The 24307-nt window shown below is 37.9% G+C and overlaps 1 protein-coding gene across 1 annotated transcript in view; it reads left to right on the top strand.

Moving 5' to 3' along the window:
• LOC107755265 (midasin-like) overlaps positions 1-24307 on the top strand; it is a 51811-nt gene that overhangs the window by 3129 nt on the left and 24375 nt on the right. The window contains exons 8-57 of the mRNA XM_016572007.1: positions 366-469; positions 779-893; positions 976-1151; positions 2538-2619; positions 2769-2864; positions 3299-3411; positions 5154-5302; positions 5386-5446; positions 5531-5742; positions 5868-5971; positions 6059-6203; positions 6870-6966; positions 7117-7230; positions 7594-7741; positions 8677-8784; positions 8885-9036; positions 9326-9504; positions 10679-10887; positions 11115-11261; positions 11355-11496; positions 12115-12249; positions 12686-12824; positions 13181-13319; positions 13448-13578; positions 13833-13971; positions 14124-14253; positions 14443-14700; positions 15369-15566; positions 15698-15906; positions 16099-16221; positions 16340-16537; positions 16625-16732; positions 16838-17026; positions 17118-17207; positions 17394-17657; positions 17742-18006; positions 18365-18524; positions 18906-19022; positions 19143-19351; positions 19767-19915; positions 20011-20210; positions 20929-21152; positions 21235-21348; positions 21476-21605; positions 21687-21793; positions 21932-22065; positions 22154-22314; positions 22406-22526; positions 23122-23338; positions 23476-23716. Coding sequence (XP_016427493.1) covers positions 366-469; positions 779-893; positions 976-1151; positions 2538-2619; positions 2769-2864; positions 3299-3411; positions 5154-5302; positions 5386-5446; positions 5531-5742; positions 5868-5971; positions 6059-6203; positions 6870-6966; positions 7117-7230; positions 7594-7741; positions 8677-8784; positions 8885-9036; positions 9326-9504; positions 10679-10887; positions 11115-11261; positions 11355-11496; positions 12115-12249; positions 12686-12824; positions 13181-13319; positions 13448-13578; positions 13833-13971; positions 14124-14253; positions 14443-14700; positions 15369-15566; positions 15698-15906; positions 16099-16221; positions 16340-16537; positions 16625-16732; positions 16838-17026; positions 17118-17207; positions 17394-17657; positions 17742-18006; positions 18365-18524; positions 18906-19022; positions 19143-19351; positions 19767-19915; positions 20011-20210; positions 20929-21152; positions 21235-21348; positions 21476-21605; positions 21687-21793; positions 21932-22065; positions 22154-22314; positions 22406-22526; positions 23122-23338; positions 23476-23716 — 7652 coding nt within the window. The remainder of the gene's footprint in view (positions 1-365; positions 470-778; positions 894-975; positions 1152-2537; positions 2620-2768; positions 2865-3298; positions 3412-5153; positions 5303-5385; positions 5447-5530; positions 5743-5867; positions 5972-6058; positions 6204-6869; positions 6967-7116; positions 7231-7593; positions 7742-8676; positions 8785-8884; positions 9037-9325; positions 9505-10678; positions 10888-11114; positions 11262-11354; positions 11497-12114; positions 12250-12685; positions 12825-13180; positions 13320-13447; positions 13579-13832; positions 13972-14123; positions 14254-14442; positions 14701-15368; positions 15567-15697; positions 15907-16098; positions 16222-16339; positions 16538-16624; positions 16733-16837; positions 17027-17117; positions 17208-17393; positions 17658-17741; positions 18007-18364; positions 18525-18905; positions 19023-19142; positions 19352-19766; positions 19916-20010; positions 20211-20928; positions 21153-21234; positions 21349-21475; positions 21606-21686; positions 21794-21931; positions 22066-22153; positions 22315-22405; positions 22527-23121; positions 23339-23475; positions 23717-24307) is intronic.

The raw sequence follows: 24307 nt of genomic DNA, 5'->3' as shown, positions 1-24307 counted from the left end.
AGTCTATAAAGCATGGGTAAAGACTTTTATTTTGTTACTGAGTTGTTGCTGATTTGCATTAATTAGAGCTGTTTGCATTTACAGTACATTTGGTGCTGTCTAAGAAATATAGCATATGTTGTTTTGCTTCTACATGTGAGAAAAAAACTAAATAATGCTTTTATGTAATATATATATATATATATATATATATATATATATGGTCAAATTCTGACTTTGTAAATAGACTGTATGTAAATATATATATAAATAAAACTATTTATTCTTTTGATAAATGGTTTAAATTGTTTGGACTGCTGTTAAATTGTATGGTTTAGAAGATGAAGCTATATTGAATCATGCTCTTGTTGTTTTTTTTCCTATAGATATCGGTTCTGCTCCCTCTCATGGAGAACAAGAAATTGACTATTCCAGGACGTGAGGACTGCATTCAGATGGCCCCATCATTCCAGTTTTTTGCAACACGAAGGTAAGATCTTTATTCACTATTCATTATATATATATAATTAATAGTGTATGTGTGTGTGTGTGTGTGTGATTACAAGGCTGCAATTATTTCATCAAAAATACAGCGAAACACAAATTTTGTGAAATATTATTGCAATTTAAAATTACTGTTTTCTATTTGAATATATTTTTATATAAATATAATTTATTCCTGTGATGCCAAAGCTGAATTCTCAGCAGCCATTACTCCAGTCTTCAGTATGCTGATAAGAAATATTCAAAACTAAATTAGTTACATCAGTTTAATAATGATTAAAATCATTATTTTTAGGACGTTTTACAGTGGAGGAGCCTGGCATAGACCGCAGAGTTCACATGCTGCACTTCTGGACAAATACTGGAGTAAACTGCAGATTGGCAACATGAGCCGAGAGGAACTTAAACAGGTAAGCTGTTCCCTAACACTGAAATAGATTTTGTGTAGGTCCTGATAACATCTTTCATTTCTCATTTTGTTTCTCTGTTCAGGTCCTAATGAAGAGGTACCCTAACCTGGCAGTGGTGGTGGAGCGTCTTTTGGACATCTACTGCCAGCTAACAGGAAACAGACATCAAATCAGCTCCAGTCCGCAGGGTCCAAGTGCAGCCCAAAACATATCAGATGAACACATCACATCACTGGAGGGCAGAGGCCTCTCACTGAGGTAACACTTTTAATTAGAATTAGAAGAAAGTATTCAAAATCATCATTGCATAATTATAAAAAAAGCATAATGATATAATATACTGATACAAATAATATGTACTACAGGGTTCCAAACCATTTCGTGCTAATTTGTACCTTCTCTAAATAGATAAACATCAAGTCAGATTTGTATTTGTGCAGTTTCTTTTAAATGCTTGTGGGCATTTACAATTATCTCTGCATCGAGAAATGACACCATAGACTTATCAATAAATGATGAGTGTCATTTAGGACCTCACAATGTAACAAACAGTTCAACTAAAGCAGAAACTCTACAATAAAATCCTTACTCCAGAGTTGTGATGTATCAGTCTGTGTCCATCCATTGTGTAGTTGGGCCTCAGGCTGTTCATCAGCTTTCCACTGGACTCTGCTGTAGTCAATGACACATCGATCTCTCTGTTCCCACTGTGGAACCCTAGCCAGAAACACAGTATGAGATTTAGGCCAGGGCCAATAATTTATATAACTAGCTGTATACAATAGATACTACACACTGACGCAGAGTGTCATACCTGTCTTGTAGAGGGTTTTTTATTTTATTTTATTTTTTCTGTAGACCTACATATTCAAAGCAACAGCATTTTTTTGTATTATGTTTTGTTTTAAAAAAAAAATTGATACTCGATACTTAGGGTAGCAATGAATATGCCTCCATTTTGAAGCTCTGAAAGTGTGTCAGATGTGAGGGTTGTCCTGTCAGAAGTTCAGTGGTGTGGAGACCCTGCTGTTACTAATCAATACACTTCCACTTCCTCGCTCAATCCCCTACATTGTAGAGACCCTGGATGAAAAACAGTTTGAGCTGCCGTCTGCCTACGGTCATGCCTCCTTACAGTGTTTTGGCGAATGTGATTTCAAGTGAAAGTAAAAAAAAAAACTAAAAAAACAATGACTCACCATGGCTACATTTATCCGAAGTAAAACAATAATATTGTAGAATATTATTACTGCATACCATGGTACATTTTTTTCCAATTTTTTTGATGAATAAAAGAAAAAATAAAGAACAGCATTTATTTGAAATAGAAATCTATTGTATCAATGTAGAGGTCTTTGTCACCTTTGATCAATTAATGCAGATAGGGCTAATGCACCCTTGCTAAATAAAAGTATTCTTTTCTTTAAAAAAAAAAATCTTGCCACAAACTTTTTAATATATATGAATAAATGTATGCGTGTATATATATATATTTTTTTTTATTTATTTATTTATTTATAGTATTTATGGTTATTAATCAGATATGTAAATATGAGTGTATTAAATATACTTTCTTGCGTTCTTTGCATCCATGTTGTCATGGTAAATGCTTGGTAGCAAAAGTTCTTTTTTTTTTTTTAACAGGGACTTGCTGAAATGGTGTGAGAGAATCTGCTTAAATTTTGACAGCTCTTGTGCTTCCACAGCACAGAATGTGTTTCTAGAGGTGAGTGGCTACCAGCATTAATCTGTCACTTTCATTTTTTGGTTTCACCATTAATAAAATATGTATTTTTTAAATGTTTAGGAAACAAGAACACTAATACTGAGAAACCTGTGTTGTTATAAGATAAATGTTTTTTTTTTTACTTTCAGGCTCTGGACTGCTTCACTGCCATGCTCTCCAAATCCGAGAGCAGACTCAAGATGGCAGAGATCATTGGCAGCAAACTCAACATATCCAGAGAGAAGGTAGGACTCTGCACCAACGTGTTATCTCTTCACTGACACAAACTATTACATGGCCATGGAAAACCTGGAGATAACTGGGAGTTTTACAATTTCCTGTGAATTTTTACATTTTAATATATATTTATATTTGTGATTTCCAGGCCTGGAAAACTTATAGAAATTAGTCAAATCTTGGAAAGGTCAAGGAAATTTGTGTAGTCAGTGTACTTTTTCTAGTATTGTGCTGCCCTGAATAATTCCATCGCTTGGATATTGTTTGTTGTGAGAGCTTGTGTACAGTAAAACTACAATCAAAAATGGCTTGGAAAAGTCATGGAAATTCATTTGGCAAAAAGTGTGCAATATTACAGTAATGGCTGAAAAGCACCCTCTTATATTTCTCCATAATTTATAGAGACAAAGTCTGCTCTAATACTGTCAATGTGACATTTCAGGCCCAGCACTTTTGCCAGATGTACCTGCCTGCAATCAGTGTGACAGAGCTGGAGGTGACGGTGGGCCGTGCAATGTTACTCCGCAAGCAGAGCGACGCGGTGCGGCTGAGCATGTGAGATTGCATTATCAGAGTGTAACCTTACCATCTCCATTCATCTGTCTCTCTCTCTCTGACTGGCTTTTCCCCTTTCAATCTACTATGTTACAAATTGTGTAACTGCCAGTCTGGCTGTGCCAACACTGACCCCTATGTGAAAGGCACCCTGCTGAGAAATTGAGTCAGTTTGGGATTGAGTGGTAACTGTGCCGTTTAAGACAGGGAATACAACAGCCTTGAGCATAACAGAGGAAAATATAGCAGGATTCCTTTATTAGTCGTGATGCATAAAGTGAGCATTGGAAGAGAGCTTACATGTATATTTATGCATTTAGCAGATGCTTTTATACATACTGACAAAATAGGAGAAAAGGCGTTTCGTCAGAGAGGCAACAGTATTTAGAATATACAATGGCAGGTTTATTAGACAACTAGATTAGGAAGCAAGAGGAAAAATCCAGAGAACAAAAAACAAAGAAGTAGTTTGGATGAAGTTTGGCAGCACTTTCAGCAGGAGAGGGTGAAGGTTTTGGAGAGTGATTTTGTGCCTCGTTGTGGAGGAACAACAAGGGATTATTTGTTCAGTGACCTTAGCTGGCAGGAGGGAGTGAACACTTACCGTTCCAGAGGAATCTCAGTGTTGTAGAATTGGTTACAGTTTCTTTTAAAATGCAGTCAGTCATAGCCAGTGTTGGTATTGTTAGCTAAAGCTAAAACTATTAAAAATGTTTGGTAACACTTTAGTATAGGGACCAGTTCTCACTCTTAACTAGTTGCTTATTAGTATGTTTATTATTAACATTTTGGCTGTTTATTAGTACTTATAAAGCACATTCTGCATTACCATATTCTACATCAATAATCCTACCCAATAGCTAAACATAACAACTACCTTACTAACTATTAATAAGCAGCAAATTAGGAGTTTATTGAAGCAAAAGTTAATGGTTTGTTTACGTGTTCAAATGTTTTTGTTAATTGAATTAAAGCTCAAATATAGAGGACCGGGAGTGCCACTTAAATATAAAATGAAGAATCGATTTATTGATTTAATAATTCAACATAAAAATGTATATAAATAAATCACTTTTTAAATGGACAAATTAATAGACATATTTAAAGATGTTTATTTAATTCATGTTTTTTAATGTAGTTTAATAAAACAATACATTTAAAAATTCATTTTAATGTATAAATAAATAGACAAATTTTAAACTGTTTATTTAATTAATGTTTTAAAACGTGGATTAATAAATCAATAAAAAGTACATTAATAAATATTTTTAAATGCAAAATTTAAAATCGCTTTTTAAAAATGCATTTGGCAAACACTTTTGTCTCTATTTGCCAAATGCTTTTCTTTATATATCTGTCAATAGAGTTAAAAAATGCCATTGGACAGTACACACGTGGGAGCAACCAATCAATTTTCGCTTCAATTTGAAGAGCCAACCCAATTTGGTCCTCCATGCTCAAATACATTAATTAAATAAAATAAAAATGCAAACTTAAAACTTGAATGAAAATGAGAAATGTTGCCTTAGCAACTAACTGAAATAAGTTAAAATAAGTTTAAAAAATAAGTTTAAGTACTAAAATTATAAAAACAAAAATGAATAAAAAAGCACTTAACAAAACTTAATCTAAAATTAAAATAAAAAATATAAAAATAAAACTGATTCTAAATATGAATAAACACTACAATAGTATATAAACAATATTGAAGCCTCTATAATTGATGTGTATTGGCTCCACAGAGGCAGACAAATATTTGCCGCCACACGGCCATCCTCTGTACTTTTGGAGCAACTCTCAGTGTGTGTCACTAAAGGGGAACCTGTCCTGTTGGTCGGGGAGACAGGCACAGGAAAGACCTCTACTGTGCAGTACCTGGCAGAAATGACAGGTAACACATCTGAACTAAACTAAGCCAGTAGGTTTAACACTGTGCATCATTGTTAACTTCCTGCCCTGTTCTACTGCACACAGGACACAAACTCAGAGTGGTCAACATGAACCAACAGAGTGACACTGCTGACCTATTAGGAGGGTGAGTAGACAAGTGACAAGAAATATGGACAGTACAAATGTGGTGGAAGCTCTCTGCGAACTTGTTTTGCTTTGATGATTGAAGGTATAAACCAGTGGACCAAAAGCTTATCCTGTTGCCCTTCCGGGAAGTATTTGAGGACCTCTTTTCCCAGACATACTCACGGAAACAGAACCTGACCTACCTGGGCCACGTCCAAACCTGCTTCAGAGGCAAACGCTGGCATGACCTTCTGAAGCTCATGGACCATGTCTGCAAATCAGCACTAACCAAGGAACTACATGACAAACCCAATGGTAATTCTAAAGGTTCAAATCAATTACATCAGTCATAATTTCTGATGTTTCCAAATTCTTTGTGTAAAAAGAGGTTTTGAGATTGTACTACGTTTTTCATATTTTTCTTTGTGTTTTTCTCATAGCTGCCTTGCTGCAGGAGCAGTGGGAGGCTTTGGCTCTCAAACTCAGTCAGACGCAGGAACAGATTCGGGCCTGTGAATCCGCTTTGGTCTTTGCGTTTGTGGAGGTAATTGTCACTCCTCTCACCTGCTGTCTAAATCTCTTCTTCTCTTGTTATCTCCTGAATGTCGTGGCTGTCTGTGTATCCGCACAGGGGACTTTAGCCCAGGCTGTGAAGAAGGGCGAATGGATCCTGCTGGATGAGATTAATCTGGCTGCTGCAGAGACACTGGAGTGTCTGAGTGGATTGCTGGAGGGCAGCGATGGGTCACTGGTGCTGCTGGATCGAGGCGATACTGGTGAGTCCCAAACAAAGTGGCTTTCTGACAGTGGTATAGTGGGTAAATATGTGCCCTAGTAGTACTTTACTTTTCCCCAGGCTGCTTCTTTAGGCTGACTGTAGTAATGGTGTGTAACACTTGTGTAATCCTGAAACACTTTGGATAAAATGCATTAGAGAGACGAAACAGCTAGTTGTAAGTCACTGATTGGGAAATAGTCTAGTTTATTGGCTCAAAAACCAGTTGTAGACTACTGTTCAAAAGTTTGGGGTCAATATGATTTTTTTTTTTTAATGTTTTTGAAAGACAGTAATATTGTGAATTATTATTATAACTGTTTTCTATTTTTTCTAATTTCTGTGATGGTAAAGCTGAATTTTCCGCAGCTATTACTTCATTCTTATATGACGATTTGGTGCTCAAGAAACATTTATTAATGGTTGTTGCTTACAATTTTTGTAGAAACTATGATCATTTTTTTCAGGATACTTTGAATTGAAAGTTCAAAAGAACAGCATTTATTATTGTAACATTGTTGAAGGGTAGTGTTCATTAGAAATGTTCAAGTGTGCTTGATGCTAAATTACTGTCCTTTACCAAAAGTGTTGTAGTTGATTAGTGGTTTAAAAATGTTTAATTTAATTCAGAGGTAATTTACTGTTTTCATGGTGTCGTTCTGTGTAGAGCCTCTGGTTCGTCACCCAGACTTCCGCCTGTTTGCCTGCATGAACCCAGCCACTGATGTAGGCAAGAGGAACCTGCCACTGGGCATTAGAAACAGGTGAGAGGGGCTTGGACTCCTGATAAATATCTATCATATTTGTTTGAAGATATCATACACTGAAATGTATACATTCTTAAGCATTCAAATCTTTTCTGGGAACACTGTATATGTTAATTTGAAGTTAATGTAATTGTGTTTATGTATCAGATTTACAGAGTTGTATGTGGAGGAGCTGGAGAGTGAGAGTGATTTACGAATCCTCGTCTCTGACTACCTCAAAGGCCTTAACATGACCAGAGGCATCATCCATGGAATCATCAGGTTTGTGCACAGTTCTTTAGTAGGTCTCCATTGCCATCCATATAACAGCAAACTGACTTTCCTCACTAAAACACAGCTTTTTGCATTTTGATATATAGAAGATCATTGGTAGCCAATAGCACAACCATTATAAAACAAATCAGCATTTCTTGATAATATTAAGGAAGTTTCAAATGTTAGGTGTGACATGGCTTGTTTTTACTAAACAAATATGGTTTTTATCCCAAGCATTGTAAAATACACAACATACAGAATTCATCCCTCATGTTCATCCCTTTGGTTAGGTGCTATACTAAAAGACAATTGTGAGTGATGTTCCTATATAAGGTTTCTTAAAACAGAATCTTCCCTGCTTCCCCCCAGTTTTTATTTGGCTGTTCGTAAGGATGCTAACACTCGGCTAGTGGACGGCACGGGTCACAAGCCTCACTATAGCTTGCGTACTCTGTGCAGAGCTCTGAAATATGTGGCCTCTGACCCCTGCTACAAAATCCAACGCTCCCTCTATGAGGTAATGTATTTGTCCTCATCGTTTCTGCCTCAATTGTTAATATATCGAGAGTCTGACACATAGCGAGTTGTGTATGTTGCAGTAAGTGTCTGTTGCATGTTGCCATATTGAAATAAGGTTTTCTGTTCATGTAAAGACACATGAACTTGACTTTCCCTGGGTATGGATGTTTCACCCTGTGCCAACAGCAGAAGTGAGCAGCTTAATAAAACAAACTAGCTGTGTTGTTTTGCTGCATCATTATGAATAATGCTGTCTTTACTGCAGAGTGTGACGTTGCTGCACTTGTAATCTAGACAGCTTGATTGATTATAATGAAAGCAATTTAGTTTTGTTACATCACAACACACCTCTCTCATACAGTGTAGATTGGATTTCAAAGTCCCACCAGCACTGCATTTCCCACAGAGTAGTTTGCATTATACAATGACGACTACTCCACCAGTCAATCTGTACACAGTACACTGTATTTTTGAGATTGTTTATTTACTAATATCAGTATCTGTCCACTCCATGTTTCCAGCTTTTGCAGGTCATAAATTTGCTATCGTAGTGGGAGCATAAATCAACACAATAAAATAATTAAAAACAGGTTAGGAGTTATTACATTAGATGGTGGGTTTCTTCCATCGTTAACATTGTCAATAAATTTAAATTCACATTTTTTTGAAAGCAAGGTAAAAAAAAAAATTTTACATTAATTTTGTTAATTTTGGGCAACCAGGTTGTTTAAAGGTTCATTTATTGTTGCTTCATTTATTATCGTTAATGCAACAAGTTTTAAGCCAATCATATGACAAAGTGCTCTGTATTTGTTTTTGTTGGGCATAAACAGTAGTCATTTAAATAGAGAAGTGTGTTGTGTGTGTTGTTTGTAAAGAAAATAAAAACACCAAGTAAAGTATATTTACGTAGAGGTTTAATATCTTCTGCAGGGTTTCTGTCTGAGTTTTCTCACTCAGCTGGATCGCAGCTCTCACCCTGTTGTGCAGAAACTGGTGTGTCAGTACATACTAGGAGGAAATGTGAAGTGTCTAAAACAGGTAATCATTTCGGAGCTACTTTTATCCACGCTGATATTTGTTTAAAGGGATAGACTATAGATGTTCTTAGTGTAAAAATGGTCCTGTGCTCTCTCTTCAGCCAATCCCACAGCCAAAGGACCGCGTATGCATGCAGATAGAGGAGTACTGGCTGAGTCGTGGTGACATGGAGCCTACTGTAGACCCCAGTTACATCCTCACACCCTCCGTCAAGCTCAACCTGAAAGACCTGGCACGGGTAGTGTCTGCCGGGTAGGAAAACCCACCCCAGATATGTCCCATGTGACGTTCTGTAGATCAGTCTCACTGTCGATATATATTACATATGCAGCATCTCTCTGTTCATCTGTGGGAGGGTTCGTAAGGGATTTGATTCACTTTTAGTTCTTTGGGTAGTAATCTTGGTAACGACTGATTTGTTTTTCTGTTTTGGTGCCATTTGTCTAGGACAGTTCAGACCTAGTGATCAATTGATTTCTATATCCATATAGAGCTGACTTCAGGACTTTGTCTTTCCTCTGTGTGTTGTTTTGGTGATTAGCATCCATCCAGTGCTTATTCAGGGGGAAACGTCTGTAGGAAAGACGAGTCTGATAAAATGGCTTTCAGCTGCCACAGGAAACCAGTGTGTGCGGATCAATAACCATGAGCACACAGATATCCAGGAGTACATCGGCTGCTACTCCTCTGATGAGCATGGCAAACTTGTCTTCAAAGAAGGTACATAACCTTTGGAGCACACATTATGATGGAAATGTACAAGTATGTGAATCTGTTATGCTTAAATTGCAAATCCAATGAAATATTTTTTTAATGTAAAAATTATGTAAATGCATGCAAATGGTACTAACTGCATGTTATTCTAGGCCAGGCTTAAAATGCAACACTCAGGGGGTCCTGAGGGGGTCCACAAAGGGGGCTGAAACAATTAAAGACCCTTGACTTTTGCTAATGATATTAATAAATTCTAAGTATTCACTGCCATGTCAGATGTTAAATGAGATCGTTGTCTCTCTTCATGTACAGGTGCATCTCAATGAATTAGAATGTCGTGGAAAAGTTCATTTATTTCAGTAATTCAACTCAAATTGTGAAACTCGTGTATTAAATAAATTAAATGCACACAGACTGAAGTAGTTTAAGTCTTTGGTTCTTTTAATTATGATGATTTTGGCTCACATTTAACAAAAACCCACCAATTCACTATCTCAACAAATTAGAACATGGTGACATGCCAATCAGCTAATCAACTCAAAACACCTGCAAAGGTTTCCTGAGCCTTCAAAATGGTCTCTCAGTTTGGTTCACTAGGCTACACAATCATGGGAAGACTGCTGATCTGACAGTTGTCCAGAAGACAAACATTGACACCCTTCACAAGGAGGGTAACACACATAATTGGATGTCATCAAATCCATCAAAAAAAATAAATAAATCAAACAACAATAGTAGATAATAGGAATTTGTTGGGTATTTGTTCAGAATTATCATGCCATGCCGAATTGAGGCAGTAATTAAAGCAGAAGGAGACCCTACCAAGTTATTGAGTACATGTACAGTAAATGAACATACTTTCCAGAAGGCCAACAATTCACTAAAAATGTCTTATGAAGTATTCTAATTTGTTGAGATAGTGAGTTGGTGGGTTTTTGTTAAATGTGAGCCAAAATCATCACAATTAAAAGAACCAAAGACTTAAACTACTTCAGTCGGTGTGCATTGAATTTATTTAATACACGAGTTTCACAATTTGAGTTGAATTACTGAAATAAATGAACTTTTCCACGACATTCTAATTTATTGAGATGCACCTGTATAGTTCAGTGTTCGATTAACCTTATGTTTATGTCATGTTTTCATGTAAACAACATATGTTGTTTTTTTTTCCCTGAAGGCGTTCTGATCAATGCCATGCGGAAAGGTTATTGGATCATTCTAGATGAACTGAACCTTGCCCCCACTGATGTCCTCGAGGCCCTGAATAGATTGCTGGATGATAACCGGGAGCTCTTCATCGCCGAGACACAGGAAGTGGTCAAAGCCCACCCCAGATTCATGCTCTTTGCCACCCAGAATCCTCCTGGGCTTTACGGGGGCAGAAAGGTCTCTTCAATAAATTTTTAAAAATGACCAGTTTGTCAAGCAGCCTTGTTTTCTTGACCTTTTGTAAACTGTAATCTGCAACAGTAATGCGGTAACTAATTGGGAGGTGCTGATGTACTGGTTCTGATGTTACTGCTCAGGAAGAGCTCAAGAATTTGAATGCACTAAATTATTCTATCTAAATATCCTTTCAAGGTCTGACCCATGTGTCTTTCATTTTTGTATAGGTTCTGTCCCGAGCGTTTAGGAACCGTTTTGTAGAGCTGCATTTTGATGAGCTGCCCAGTGTAGAGCTTGAGAATATTCTCCATCAGCGCTGCAGTTTGCCCCCATCCTACTGCTCCAAACTCATCAAAGTCATGCAGAACTTGCAGGTGTGCATCTCATTTTGTTGCATCAGTTTATAAGAATCTATTTTGAGAAGTTGACGATTATAGTTTTTGATATGGTGATTATTTTTTTATCAGTCCTTACGTAGAGGATCCAGTGTGTTTGCTGGGAAACATGGGTACATTACCCTAAGAGACCTGTTCCGCTGGGCTGAACGCTATAGACTGGAAGAGCAGAATGACACCTCACGTGATTGGCTACAACATTTGGCCGATGACGGTAAAATCAAAGACAAACTTTTGACCCCTTTGGAGTAAAAAAATTAATTAAAATATGTCCACTACAGTTCAAAGGTTTGCTGTCTGTAAGATATTTTAAATGTTTATCTTGTGTCTGTTATGTGCACCAAGGCTGCATTTATTTAGTAGTAAAACAGTAATATTGTAAAATAATAATATTATTACAATTAAAAATAACTTTTTTTTTTTTATGTAATTTATTATGGCAAAGCTGAATTTTCAGCAGCCATTACTCCAGTCTTCAGTGTCACATGATCCTTCAGAAATCAATTTAATATGCTCATTTAGTACTCAAGAAAGAGTTCTTCTTGTTATTGATTGTGGTGCTTGTTTTCTGGAAACCGTGATACTTTTTTTAGGATTCAGTTCAAAACACCAGCACTTATCTGAAGTAGAAATCTTTCGTAACAATGTAAAATACTTTACTGCTACTTTTAGTGCCTTTTATTATTTAATTTAAAATTACTTTAATTAGTGCCTCCTTGCTGAATGAAAGGAATTGAATGAATCAATCAATGATCAATTTTACTGATCCCAAACTTTTGATGTAATATTTGAAAATTTCCAACTGTAATAATCATCATATTCACTCTTTCAGGCTACATGCTGTTGGCCGGCCGTGTCAGGAAGCCAGAGGAAGCGCTAACCATCCAGAACATTTTGGAGAAGCACTTTAAAAGGACTGTGAACCCAGATGCTCTTTTCTCTGAAGCTCAGGTCACCTCTCAGTTCAGTGAGTTTTTAAGCACAAACACAGTTTGACCACAAAGGCACACCGAATTCTGACATCAGGTCGATGACTTTCAATTACTAATGTTGTTCTCACTGGTTGTTCCATTGCATTATCACATAAACAAATACCAGTAGTACTGCACAGTTTAATGACAGTCCCTTAATAAGGCATCTTAGCAACCCCCACTACTAGCGTGTTCTTATATAATGCAGTTATTGAGTGTGAGTTTATCGATTGTATCTTGTGATGTTTATTTCCATCTATGCAGATGATTTAAGATGGCAAATTAGTTTCCATGAAAAGTTAAATTCTTGATTCTGATGCTTACCTAAAGATCAGTTTGATTAGCTCACTTTATAACTAATGGCCAGATTGATTGTTTTGGCTGGCTCAGTTTGGTATATTGAATGGTTATTGATGGCTTGGCACTTGGCAGGCCCTTTTGTGGACAGCATTGCGGGTGTCCCTGAAGAGTTCGGTCATGTGGTGTGGACCCAGGGCATGAGGAGACTGGCTGTGCTAGTGGGACGAGCACTTCGTTTTGGAGAGTCTGTTCTACTTGTCGGGGACACGGGGTAAGCTGTGATACAGTCCCTAGTTGAACCTCAGTGAGAGGGTTCGAAAATCTGACCAGTTCCCTTTAACACTTAAAGTTAACAAAATGTAACTTATCAGATTTTCCAAATATTGTTGTAAATGTCGGGGACAAATACTGACAAGTATTGGCATTGTGGGGGCCTTAGAGTAAACAAAAAAAGTTGAGAATTACTGCTCTAATACCACCTGCCATCTAGCAATAAGAAACACTTTTTTCAATCGAAAATATGTCAGCACAGGAAACAAAATTTGCCTTTAAAACCTTTAGTAGCTTAATTTATTCATCAGATAAAAGAAGCTCAAATGGATTAAAAGTTCCTGCCCTTTACTGCAGCTGTGGTAAAACCACCATCTGCCAGCTGTTTGCTGCATTAGCTGGTCAGAAGTTCTTCTCTGTGAACTGTCACTTGCATATGGAGACGTCTGACTTTCTGGGTGGCCTCCGACCTGTCCGTCACACAGGAACCCAACAGGTAATATTCATATTTCTTAAGATTATTGAGTTTACAAAACTCTCATTTCCAGTCGTAAAATCAGACTGCCACCAGCTTATAGCTTATTCATCAATGCTGTTTTTTGGCATGAATGTATTATGTTTCAGGCTGATGCAGAGGACGGCCGTCTGTTTGAATGGCGTGATGGACCACTGGTGCTGGCAATGAAACAGGACGGTGTGTTTCTAATGGATGAGATCTCGCTGGCAGATGACTCTGTGCTGGAGAGACTCAACAGGTGTGAATTTAAGCTCAGTGTTCTCACATTGACAGCTTATTAACAGTGTTTAATTCAGTTTTGCTTGGAAAATTCAAAAACAGACCTGAAACTACTTGTTTGCTTTGCCTCTTGGTAAAATTAATTGAAATTGTGCCCCAAATGTGCAACTTCTACATCACATCAGGACAATGCGAATCACTTAATCTTTGTGCATCATTGATACTGGCACATCTGATGTCTAAAGGGATTATGTGACCGTGTGTTCTGGGCAGCGTGTTGGAGACTGAAAAATCATTGGTGCTGGCAGAGAAAGGCAGCGGAGATGATGATGATGTTGAGCTGATCATTGCCGGAAAGAAGTTCCGGCTTGTCGCTACCATGAACCCTGGAGGTGATTTTGGAAAGAAAGAGGTCAGTACATGGAAAATTAGCATGGCTGAGGAACATTATGTTGAGGTTATTAAATATTCTCTGAAGATTAGTATTAATAGTGAAACAAGTGGATTGTGTTTGCATGAATGAAACAAGCAACCAGTGGCACTGATGTGTTTGCATACGTACAGCTGTCTCCAGCACTCAGGAACAGGTTCACAGAGATTTGGTGCCCCCAGAGCAACAGTCGTAATGATCTAATGCAGATCATCCAACACAATCTGAGGCCTGGACTCTCTCTGGACCAGCATGACCACCAAGGTGAGTCACTCTGCACAGGGCAATCAATTATAAAAAGCCTTATTTCACACCCTTTGAAGTACTTGAATCTGATTGGCCGATAGCTGGATTCTACAGTCAATAGCTTTGTATAATTACCACTATACTACATACAGTAGATGTTTGTTCTCCTACACTGTTCTAGTCTCATCATTGCTCTTCCCATCTCAGGTAAAGACATAGCAGAGCTCATGCTGGACTTCATCGACTGGCTGACCAATCAAGAGTTTGGCCGACGGTGTATTCTAAGCGTGCGAGACATTCTGTCGTGGGTGAACTTCATGAACACGGTATGTGAGCGGGACGAGGATGGCTTCATGACCATGGGGGAGCTGGCGGAGGAGGAGCCAGAATGGGACCTGAGATTGGACACCGTAACAGCCTTTATTCATGCTGCATGCCTTGTGTATGTAGACGGAATCGGCTCAGGTGGGAGAAAAGCGAGTGCAAACTGCATTTTTCATGTTTTGGTACCCATTTACCCCTGAAAGGAGTAAGATACACTAGCGTTTCTGGGGTCAGTAAGATATTTTTAATGAAGTCTCCTAAGCTCAAAAGGCTGCATTTATTTGATCAAAATACAGTAAAAACAGTCATATTGTGAAATATTACAATTTAAATTTTTTAATTTAAATATATATTAAAATGCAATTTATTCCTGTTATTGCAAAGCTGAATTTCAACAGCTGTAACTAGTCTTAACATGATCTTTCAGAAATCATTTTGATATGCTGATTGGGTGCTGAAAAAACATTATTCATTTTATCAGTATTGAAAACTATTGTGCTGCTTAATATTTTTGTGGAAACCATGATACTTTTTTCTGTTTTCAGGATTATTTTATTAATAGGAAGTCAAAAAACAGCATTTTGTGAAATAGAAGCTTTTGTAACATTATAAATGTATTTTGATCAATTTGATGCGTGCTTGTTGAATAGAAGTATTAATTTCTTTAAAAAAAGGAAATCCTACTTACCCCAAACCTTTGAACAGTAGTTTGTGTATTTCATTTTACAGTTCTAATATCCCTTAACCATACTACTTAAGAAAATATAAATCTTTCTTAACGGCCTCATTATTTTTTCTTATGGTACCAGGAACCACAGTGTCGGCAGCAGAGAATGCCCTGGTGGCACGGAAATTGAGTATGGAATACCTGGAGAAGAGACTGAGCAGAATTACAGAGCTAGATGAGGAGGTGCAGGATGCGCTCAGAGTCTACGACACTAGTGTCCCCCGAGAGCCCCAGTGGGGTGAAGACTTCTTTGGCATTGACCCCTTCTACATCGCTGCAGGTGAGGTATCTATTAACATGTAAAAGTGCATATATTAAAGCTGGGTGTTGTTAGCAATTATTGTTATCAAATCATTCCTCAGGTAGGACTTTTGGGTTCTGTTTGCTACATATAGTCTGATCAACCCACAGGTCCTGAGAGTGAGGGCAGGAGTCTGTCTGACTACGCTTTGAGTGCGGGCACCACTGCAGTAAATGCTCAGAGGATATTACGGGCACTGAAGCTTCAGAGACCCATACTTCTCGAGGGCTCACCTGGAGTGGGCAAAACCAGCTTGGTCGCTGCCCTTGCCAAGGCCTCTGGGAACCATCTTATCAGGATCAACCTGTCTGAACAAACTGTATGTCAGTTTTGCTTTAGCATTGCTTTGTAGAATACAATCTAAATGATATTTGATAACTCTATCAATGCAATGACAACCTTTTTTGACAGGTGGAAAAAAGGCATCAATGTTATATAAATCTCCAAGGGATAGTATATTATTTCAAAGTGTGTTTTTAATTCATTGTGCTGTTTTGTCCTCTCTGCACAGGATGTTACAGATCTCTTTGGCACAGACCTGCCAGTGGAAGGTGGGAAAGGAGGAGAGTTTGCATGGCGTGACGGTCCTCTCCTTGCTGGGCTGAAGGCTGGACATTGGATTGTCCTAGATGAGGTAAAGATGAATGGAAATGTGTTTCAGTCTTTCTTTTTATACAGAATTGATAACTCTAAAATATCTCTTTATATTAGTTGAGTAGCTTTAATGATTGTTGTTTTTCTTATCTCTACAGCTGAATCTGGCCTCTCAGTCAGTGCTGGAAGGTCTGAACGCTTGCTTTGACCATCGTGCTGAGATCTACATCCCTGAGCTGGGCATGCGCTTCCACGTTCAGCAAGAGAAGACCAAGATTTTTGGCTGCCAAAACCCTTTCACACAGGGAGGAGGACGCAAAGGCCTTCCCAGGTCCTTCCTTAATAGATTCACTCAGGTAAGATTGAATGATTTTCTGTATGTTTTCTCAAAATACACATTTGATTGAGGATATGGATCTGCGTTCTGTATTTTCCTCATTCAGGTTTATGTGGATGCGCTAACCAATGAAGACATGCAGTTCATTGGTGACTCCATCTTTCCTAACATTGACAATGTGATCATTTCAAAAATGGTGCAGTTTAGTAACCGGGTAAGTGGGCGATGCTTAACTTGTGTTTTCACTGGTGTTTTTCGGTTGCTCTTTTATTTGACATTTGAAGACCTCCCCATGTATCTTGATTTCTTGTTTCCTAAGCTTGTCCAAGAAGTGACAGTTGAAAGGAAATGGGGCCAGATAGGAGGACCATGGGAGTTTAATCTCCGTGACCTGTTCCGTTGGTGCCAGCTGATGCAGACAGACCAATCACCAGGCTTCTTCAACCCTGGCCAGCATGTTGGACTTGTGTATGCAGACCGCATGAGGACTGAGGCAGACAAGGCTCAGGTAGCAATGCTAATTTAAATACCATTTATCACTCATAACCTGGAGATATGAAGATACAGCCGTTGATCAGTAATACATGTTCTATCCTCAGGTGTTAGCAGTATTTAGGAAGGTGTTTGGAGAAGACTTTGAACCTTATATGGGCTCCAGACAGTTCCATATCACCCCTTTGAACTTACAGGTTGGTCAGAATAATATAATATAATATAATATAATAAATGATGTTATACCATATTCTAATGGTTTTAATCCTTATTTTTTATTTTAATCCTTAATCTGTAACCTATAATAAAATTGATCTAGAATAAAAGTCTTTAAAAACATTGGGGATTAATAATATTTCTTTCTCTGTTTCACACACATACAGTTGGGTTACTCAGTCCTGCAGCGTAGTGGAGGGGCACCTATTGCTCTGGATCCTCCTTTGTCGATTACCCATCATTCTTTGCACCCTCTGGAAGCCCTGATGAAGTGTGTGGAGATGGGGTGGATGGTCATACTGGTGGGTCCTACTGCAAGTGGAAAGAGCAGTCTAGTGCATCTGCTTGCGCTGTTAACAGGACACAGACTGAGGGTCATGGCCATGAACAGCGCCATGGACACAACGGAGCTGTTGGGTGGTTTTGAGCAGGTCACTTGGAAATGACAGACAAGTTGCATATTTCACTAACTTGGTGTGGTTATTGTGATTGTGATAACTTGTGATTGTTTTTAGGTCGACATCATACGGCCGTGGCAGCAGGTCTTGGAGACCATGGACTACGTGGTTGCCATGGTGACCAGACGAGGCCTGATGTCATTGGACGGGGCGGTGCAGGACACTGAGTTTCTGTTGAGCACGTGGAGCACTTTCTGCCGCTGGCTGAGAGAGGAGGGTCTGGATACCACAGAGGGCATGGTCACGTTTGATGCTTTAAACAAACTGGAGGTCATCATTGTTCTCCTGCACAAACTCAACACTAAACTCAAGGTCTTAACAGGTAAGACACTACACTACATCAGACAGTATATGTCTTCTGTATGCTTTTCAACTTAAACATTTGGTTTTCTGAGACATTTGAATTTGAGTAAGAATGAGTTGGGAGAATGAGAATCGGTTGAAATTTTCTTTTTTTCTTTTTAGTATTAAATAATAAATGTAAAAATATTTTACAAATTAAAATAAATATCAAATATTTAATTATTACTAGAAATTAGAAATGTAAAATTATTTTATGAAAATATAAAATAAATGTGAATTAATTAAAATAAGATAAAATAAAATAAATCCATACTTTGAGCCTTGTAATCCATTTAAAAGAGTTTGAGTGTCATAAAATCTCTGATTGTCTACTGCAGACATGTCAAAGCTGCAGATGGACTTCACTCTACTGAAGGAGCGGTTGGCCCAGATGCAGGACGGCTGGACTCATGGTGGCTTTGAGTGGCTGGATGGGACATTAGTTCAGGCGCTGCAGGCTGGAGACTGGTTGCTCATGGACAATGTCAACTTCTGCAGGTCAGATGTTTGTAAACATGTTTTTTTTATGCTTAAGATGCTTTTTGGTGTCTCTAAGTAGATTTGTAGAGATGCACATTTTAATAAAGAATAATGACTTGTAGTCAAGTCTGTGTTTTAATGAATTGGTTGAGTAAATTATTCAGTGACACATTTATAACACAAAAAGTCACTGACTTCTAGCCTATGCACTGAAATAACACTCTTATCAACACTTCTTACTGAAAAATAAAACATGGGTGATTTGGGCATGAAATGTTGGTTTTGTGTTTAAATTATTTAAGAATTTTGTTTAGAGTGATAAAACTAGCACAGTGTAAATAAAGTATTCCAGGTAGACATGTAATAAAATAACTCTACTATGAACTATTCGTGTTACAGCCCTTCAGTGTTGGATCGACTGAATGCCCTTCTGGAGCCTGGCGGGTCATTAACCATTAATGAACGAGGGATCATTGATGGAACCACACCCACCATCACACCCCACCCTAACTTCAGGTACTAACAAATCCTGAAGCAACATCACATCCTGCTGAACAGTTTCAAATCGAATGTGAATGTACAGTTCTGTGAAACTCACTGCCTTTGTTCAATCCTATTTCTCTTTGTGTTTTTCAGGTTGTTCCTCACCATGGATCCCACACATGGGGAAATCTCTCGAGCCATGAGAAACCGTGGTGTTGAGATCTACATCCCTGGCGGGCATGAGGGAGTGTGCTGGGACACCCTGGATCTAAAGATGGTGTTACACACCCTGGGTGTGACGGGAGACTGCGTGTGTGACCTGCTGATCTCCATTCATTCAGAAATCAAGAACACAATATGGGGTGAGTCTGTGATTGGATAAAAAACTTGATGATGTTGTTAGTTTTTCATTGTTTTTACTTGTTGCTGTTGTTTTATTTACATTTGGGGTTAAAGCGGTGTTATTTTATTATCATTGAGATACTATTATAGTTTTTGTTTTAATGTTTTGAATTTTTTTTTAAATATATTTTAAAAATGTTTATAGTTTTTATTAGTTACTTTTTTGTGTCTGTATTTTTTTAATTAATTTTTATTTCAGTTTTAGTTATTTTAGCATATCAAGTTAAGCAAAATGAAAATGAGAAAAGGTTTTTAATAGTTTATTTCAGTTAACAATTTATTTCAAATACGGAAACATTTTTATGGTTTTATTTTTAGTTTACTATAGATTTTTAGATATGTTTTAATGGATAAGCTCTCTTTAATGTCCTCTAGACTCACCTGCATCATCCATGTCGTCTCTGCTCCATGCTGCGTCTCTGTTGTCTGGTCAGCTCCAGAGAGGAGTTGATTTGCCCAGTGCCCTTTTACAAGCCTGTGGAGAGGCTTATGCTTTCTGTCAACGCACCACTGCTAACCAGCAGGTACATGGATGTTTGTCCATAAACCACGACAAGATAAAATATATGATGCCATAAAATTATGACACATCAAACTTACATCTCACTTCCTGTCTCAGCTGGCTCAGGAAGTCATTGAGAGGCAGTTGGCAGTGCTGGACTCTGAGGACTGGGGCAGTGGACTGCTGTGTGCGGGTGTGTGGCCGGACCGCATCCCCTCAGCCCTGCTGTGCACTGAGGACTCGTGTTTCTCCAGTGTCCAGAGAGATGGACAGGTCCTCCTGTACTGCCTCAACACTCTCAGTCTTTACGGAAAAAGGTCAGAACTGCACTATACAAACAAATCATTTTGTATTTCATTATCAGCCAAGTCATTGGTTGTAAATAAGATTCTAATATTGTTTGTGCTCATGAAAGTTATTCACATTTAAAGTTATTAATTTTTGTTGGCGCCGATATATATATATATATATATAGCGCAACTGCGTTCACGGCGACCCGAGTTCGATTCCCGTCTCGAGGTTCTATGCTGATCCCTCTCTCCTCAATACTTTCCTGTCATCTCTCCACTGTCCTGTCTAAAATGATAAAGGAATAAAAAGCCATAAAAAAATTAAATAAAAAAAGATACTAATTTTTAATTTCTATTTTACTTTAATTTCCATTTAATATATTTTCTTAATTTTTAAAGCATTTCATAATTAAAGTTTATTTATTATTATTATTTATTTATTTATTTTAGTTATAAATCAGTATTTTGTTTGTTTGTTTGATTATATATTTGATAAATAGATAATACACAAGTGAAACTGCAGTTATAACGTAATCATAACAATAAATTCATTGTTTATTTTTGTTGTAGTTTTTTGAAATGTGAAAATTTCAGTTATTATTAATGTAGTTAAATTAGTCTGTTTTTATTTATTTATTATTATTTCAGTTTGCAAAAAAACTTTTACATTTTGTAAAAAAAAACAGTAGTTATAATGTAATAATATATGATTAATAATTATAGTAATAACATTTTACTGATTCAGAAATCGTCCACTGAGCCTGGTTGACCTGCAGAGGGCAATGCAGAGCGGGGCTGTGCTGGATGGGCTGCAGTTTTCTGGAGGTGGAGGACTGGACGGTGGAGCTGAGAATGCACTTCGCCTCCTCCCGACAGCAGTTAAAATACTGACAGAAAGAGCTTCTCACAGTGACTGGGTCCTCAGAACCAGCTGGCTCTCCCACCTTACCAAAACGTACAAACATGCAGGTATGCTGTATAGAAAAAAAACAACCTTTTTAATGCGTTTAATAAAGTTTGTGTTGTCCTGAGATCATACCTGTGCTTGCAGATGTAGCTCTGATGCAGTTGGAGGCAGGATGCACAGCGCTGAAGGCTGTATTCAGCAGCAAGCTCATCGGGAAAGGCAAATGTCTGGCAGAGCTCTTGCAACCACACAGCACAGGTACATATACACACTCCCACATATATACACTTAAAGACCACTTGAAATAATAATCAGCCTTCATCATATACAAAAATCATATACAGTTGCTGACTTGTGGAGTTCCTAAATTTTGTTTCTTCACCAGATGACTACAGGATTCTGGTAGACATGCGCTGGAACAAGCAGTACTTGGACATTTTGGCCAACACCTGCAACTTTGAGGATGAGGAGAGATACATGGAATTCATGGAAGCACTGAATGCTGTTGCCAACAGGTAAGTCCTTATCATTTTTACTACAAAAATATTCAAGTAAAATGGAAAATGGCTAGAAACGAATGTCTTATGTTTTGAAAGAATCACATTGCTGCTGGACCGAGAGGAGAGAGCAGCTATTAACAGCAGTGCTGGAAACAGCTCGCCTCATAACAGCGCACTTAGGCTGGCCACTGCCTTCTCTAAAGGTACACACACTCACTCCCACAGCCTTGTTAAAAATACACTTTCGATGTTAGATGACAATTTTAAATATATTTATCAACATTCAATGAAAAAGCTTGGGTCGTATGTCACTATTCACATGATAAAATTGGGTTTTATAGGGACGGTTGACATAGGCCACCTGCCTCATCCAGTGTTGGTCCACCTGCGCTCATTCTTCGACCTGTGGGATTCATTCGTACTGCAAGCTGTGCAGTCGGGCCAGCCCTACATCTCTGACCACCTCATGTTTGAGGTCAGAACTTTATTCCACAGAACATATTCATTATAGCCATGCTGCTCTGTTCTGCAGTTGGTTTAAGGTGATGTGTTTGCGTGTCCAGATCCTGCAGCTGCTGCAGTGGAGGGATCGTTTCTGGCATGTGTGTAACTCTCTGTCCGCGGATACACGGAGTGTGTGTGTGATGTCCCTGCACTGGCAGTGGGTGCACAAAAACCTAATTTTGCGGCTGCCTCAGCTTTTGATGGGAGATAGTGACTATGAGTGAGTAATGGCTTTATTATGTGACAGAAATACATCATGTAATGTTCTCTGTGGTGTTTGTTTATATGTATGTTGTGAATGTTCATTTCAGAGGCCAACAGGAACTACACACAATCTCCACGGCCATCCAGAACACACTTTCCAGCCCTGTGGCTGTGGCTTCTGCTCTGAAGGGCATTCAGAAGACATTAGGAAAACCACTGCCATTTAAGGTTAGGCGATATATCGGACACAAAGAAATTGTACCATTTTGAAATTCCATGGCACGGCAGTGTTTATCTGTGTTGCTCATTTGGTAACACAGGTTCAACTCCAGATAAAACTATGAAAAATATCATTTAAAAGTTTGAGGGATTTTCTTTTTAATGTGAAATTCAGCTGTATGTTACTAATTGGGAAACTAGTTTATTTACTAAAAAGCCTGTTGTACACTACCATTCAAAAGTTTGTAATTGGTATGTTTTTTTTTTATAAATGTTTTTTAGAGGAGTCTCTTATGCTTACCAAAGCTCTGTTTATTTGATCGAAAATCTAGTAAAATACAACATTGTGAAATATAATTACAATTTAAAATATATTTTAAAATATAATTTATTCCTGTGATGGCAAAGCTGAATTTTCAGCAGCCATTAATCCCTTCTTCAGTGTCACATGATCCTTCAGAAGTCATTGTAATATGCTGACTGTCACTTTGGATCAATTTAATTTGTTCTTGCTGAATAAAAGGTAAAAAAGGTATGTTTTATAAAAATTTAAATAAACTAAGAGATTCTAGCAAAAGTTTCGGATGTCCTTCTTTCTGTGCAGCTGGAGGCAGTGGCTGAATGTGCTGCCCGTCTGCGAGTGCTGTGCAGGGCTTTGGATGTTAGGGACCTGCGACTCGACAACAGCCTCACATCGCTGTGGAAACAAGAGGTGTCTCGTCTTCGTGGTGTGGCCATGGGAATTGACTCCAAAGAAGCTCTACTGGAAGCTTGGGGTTTGGTGCTTCAGGCCAACCTCCTGCTGGAGCCTCAGAATTCAGGTAAACTAGCCACTTACATTTTGGACAGTAATTCGTAAGAATTGTGGGCATGAAGTTGTGTAGTTCTAGACCATACAACCAGCCAAACCCTGACCGCTTAGTTTAATGGCACAGAATATTCTTATCGTTCTATCCAGGGGTTCTGGAGAGGCTTGTGAGCTGTGTGGATCAGCAGCAGGGTCATATGGCTTCCTGTGGCCTGCTGGACTCTCTTTCAGAAGATAATGAGGAAGAAGTTGGAGACGGTGCCGCACCGGGCCGGGAGGTGTTACTGCAGCTTGCACGCAGGGCTCAACTGTGGCCTGCACTGGAGGAGTTGGCAGTCCTTAACCAAATGAAAGTCACCACAGACCTGCTGTACCTGTCAGTCACACCAAGGTATGATTGCATTTCTCTACCAAATTATTAATTATTATGAAACAATTCATTGGGCAGGTTAATGACACTGTCAGTATTATTGTTGTTTATAGACTATTATAGTATTTTTATAATATTTTGAATTAGCTTTTATTTTTTAGCTTTTTTCATTTTTATTAGTTTTTTTGTATTTATATTTAGCTTAAATATATTTCAGTTTTAGTCAGTGGTGTATAAAGTACCTGAAAGCCATACTCAAGTAAAAGTACAGATATCTTACCTGAAAATGACTTTGGTAGAAGTTGAAGTCACCGTTTAGAATATTACTTGAGTAAAAGTCTTAAAGTATTTGATATTTATTGTACTTAAGTATGAAAAGTATTTTTTAAATCTTAAACGTACTTAAGTATTGAAAGTAAAAGTACAAGTAAAAGCAAAATGGAAAAAAAGCAAATAAATATATATAAAACATGTTCATACACGGCTTGAGTAGCAAGATTGGGTTCAGTTTTAACTCTTTCTTCCATTTTGTATTTTTGGGTAAGAATAAGAATAATAATCCGGTATTTATAGTGTCTTTCATTCCAACATAAGAAAACATTTCTGGAATCT

The sequence above is a fragment of the Sinocyclocheilus rhinocerous genome, unplaced genomic scaffold (assembly GCF_001515625.1).
Source record: "Sinocyclocheilus rhinocerous isolate Xijiao unplaced genomic scaffold, SAMN03320098_v1.1 scaffold562, whole genome shotgun sequence".
NCBI classification, from domain to species: Eukaryota; Metazoa; Chordata; class Actinopteri; order Cypriniformes; family Cyprinidae; genus Sinocyclocheilus; species Sinocyclocheilus rhinocerous.
Note: the sequence above shows the minus strand (reverse complement) of the source record. Positions and strands in the feature narration are given on the sequence as shown.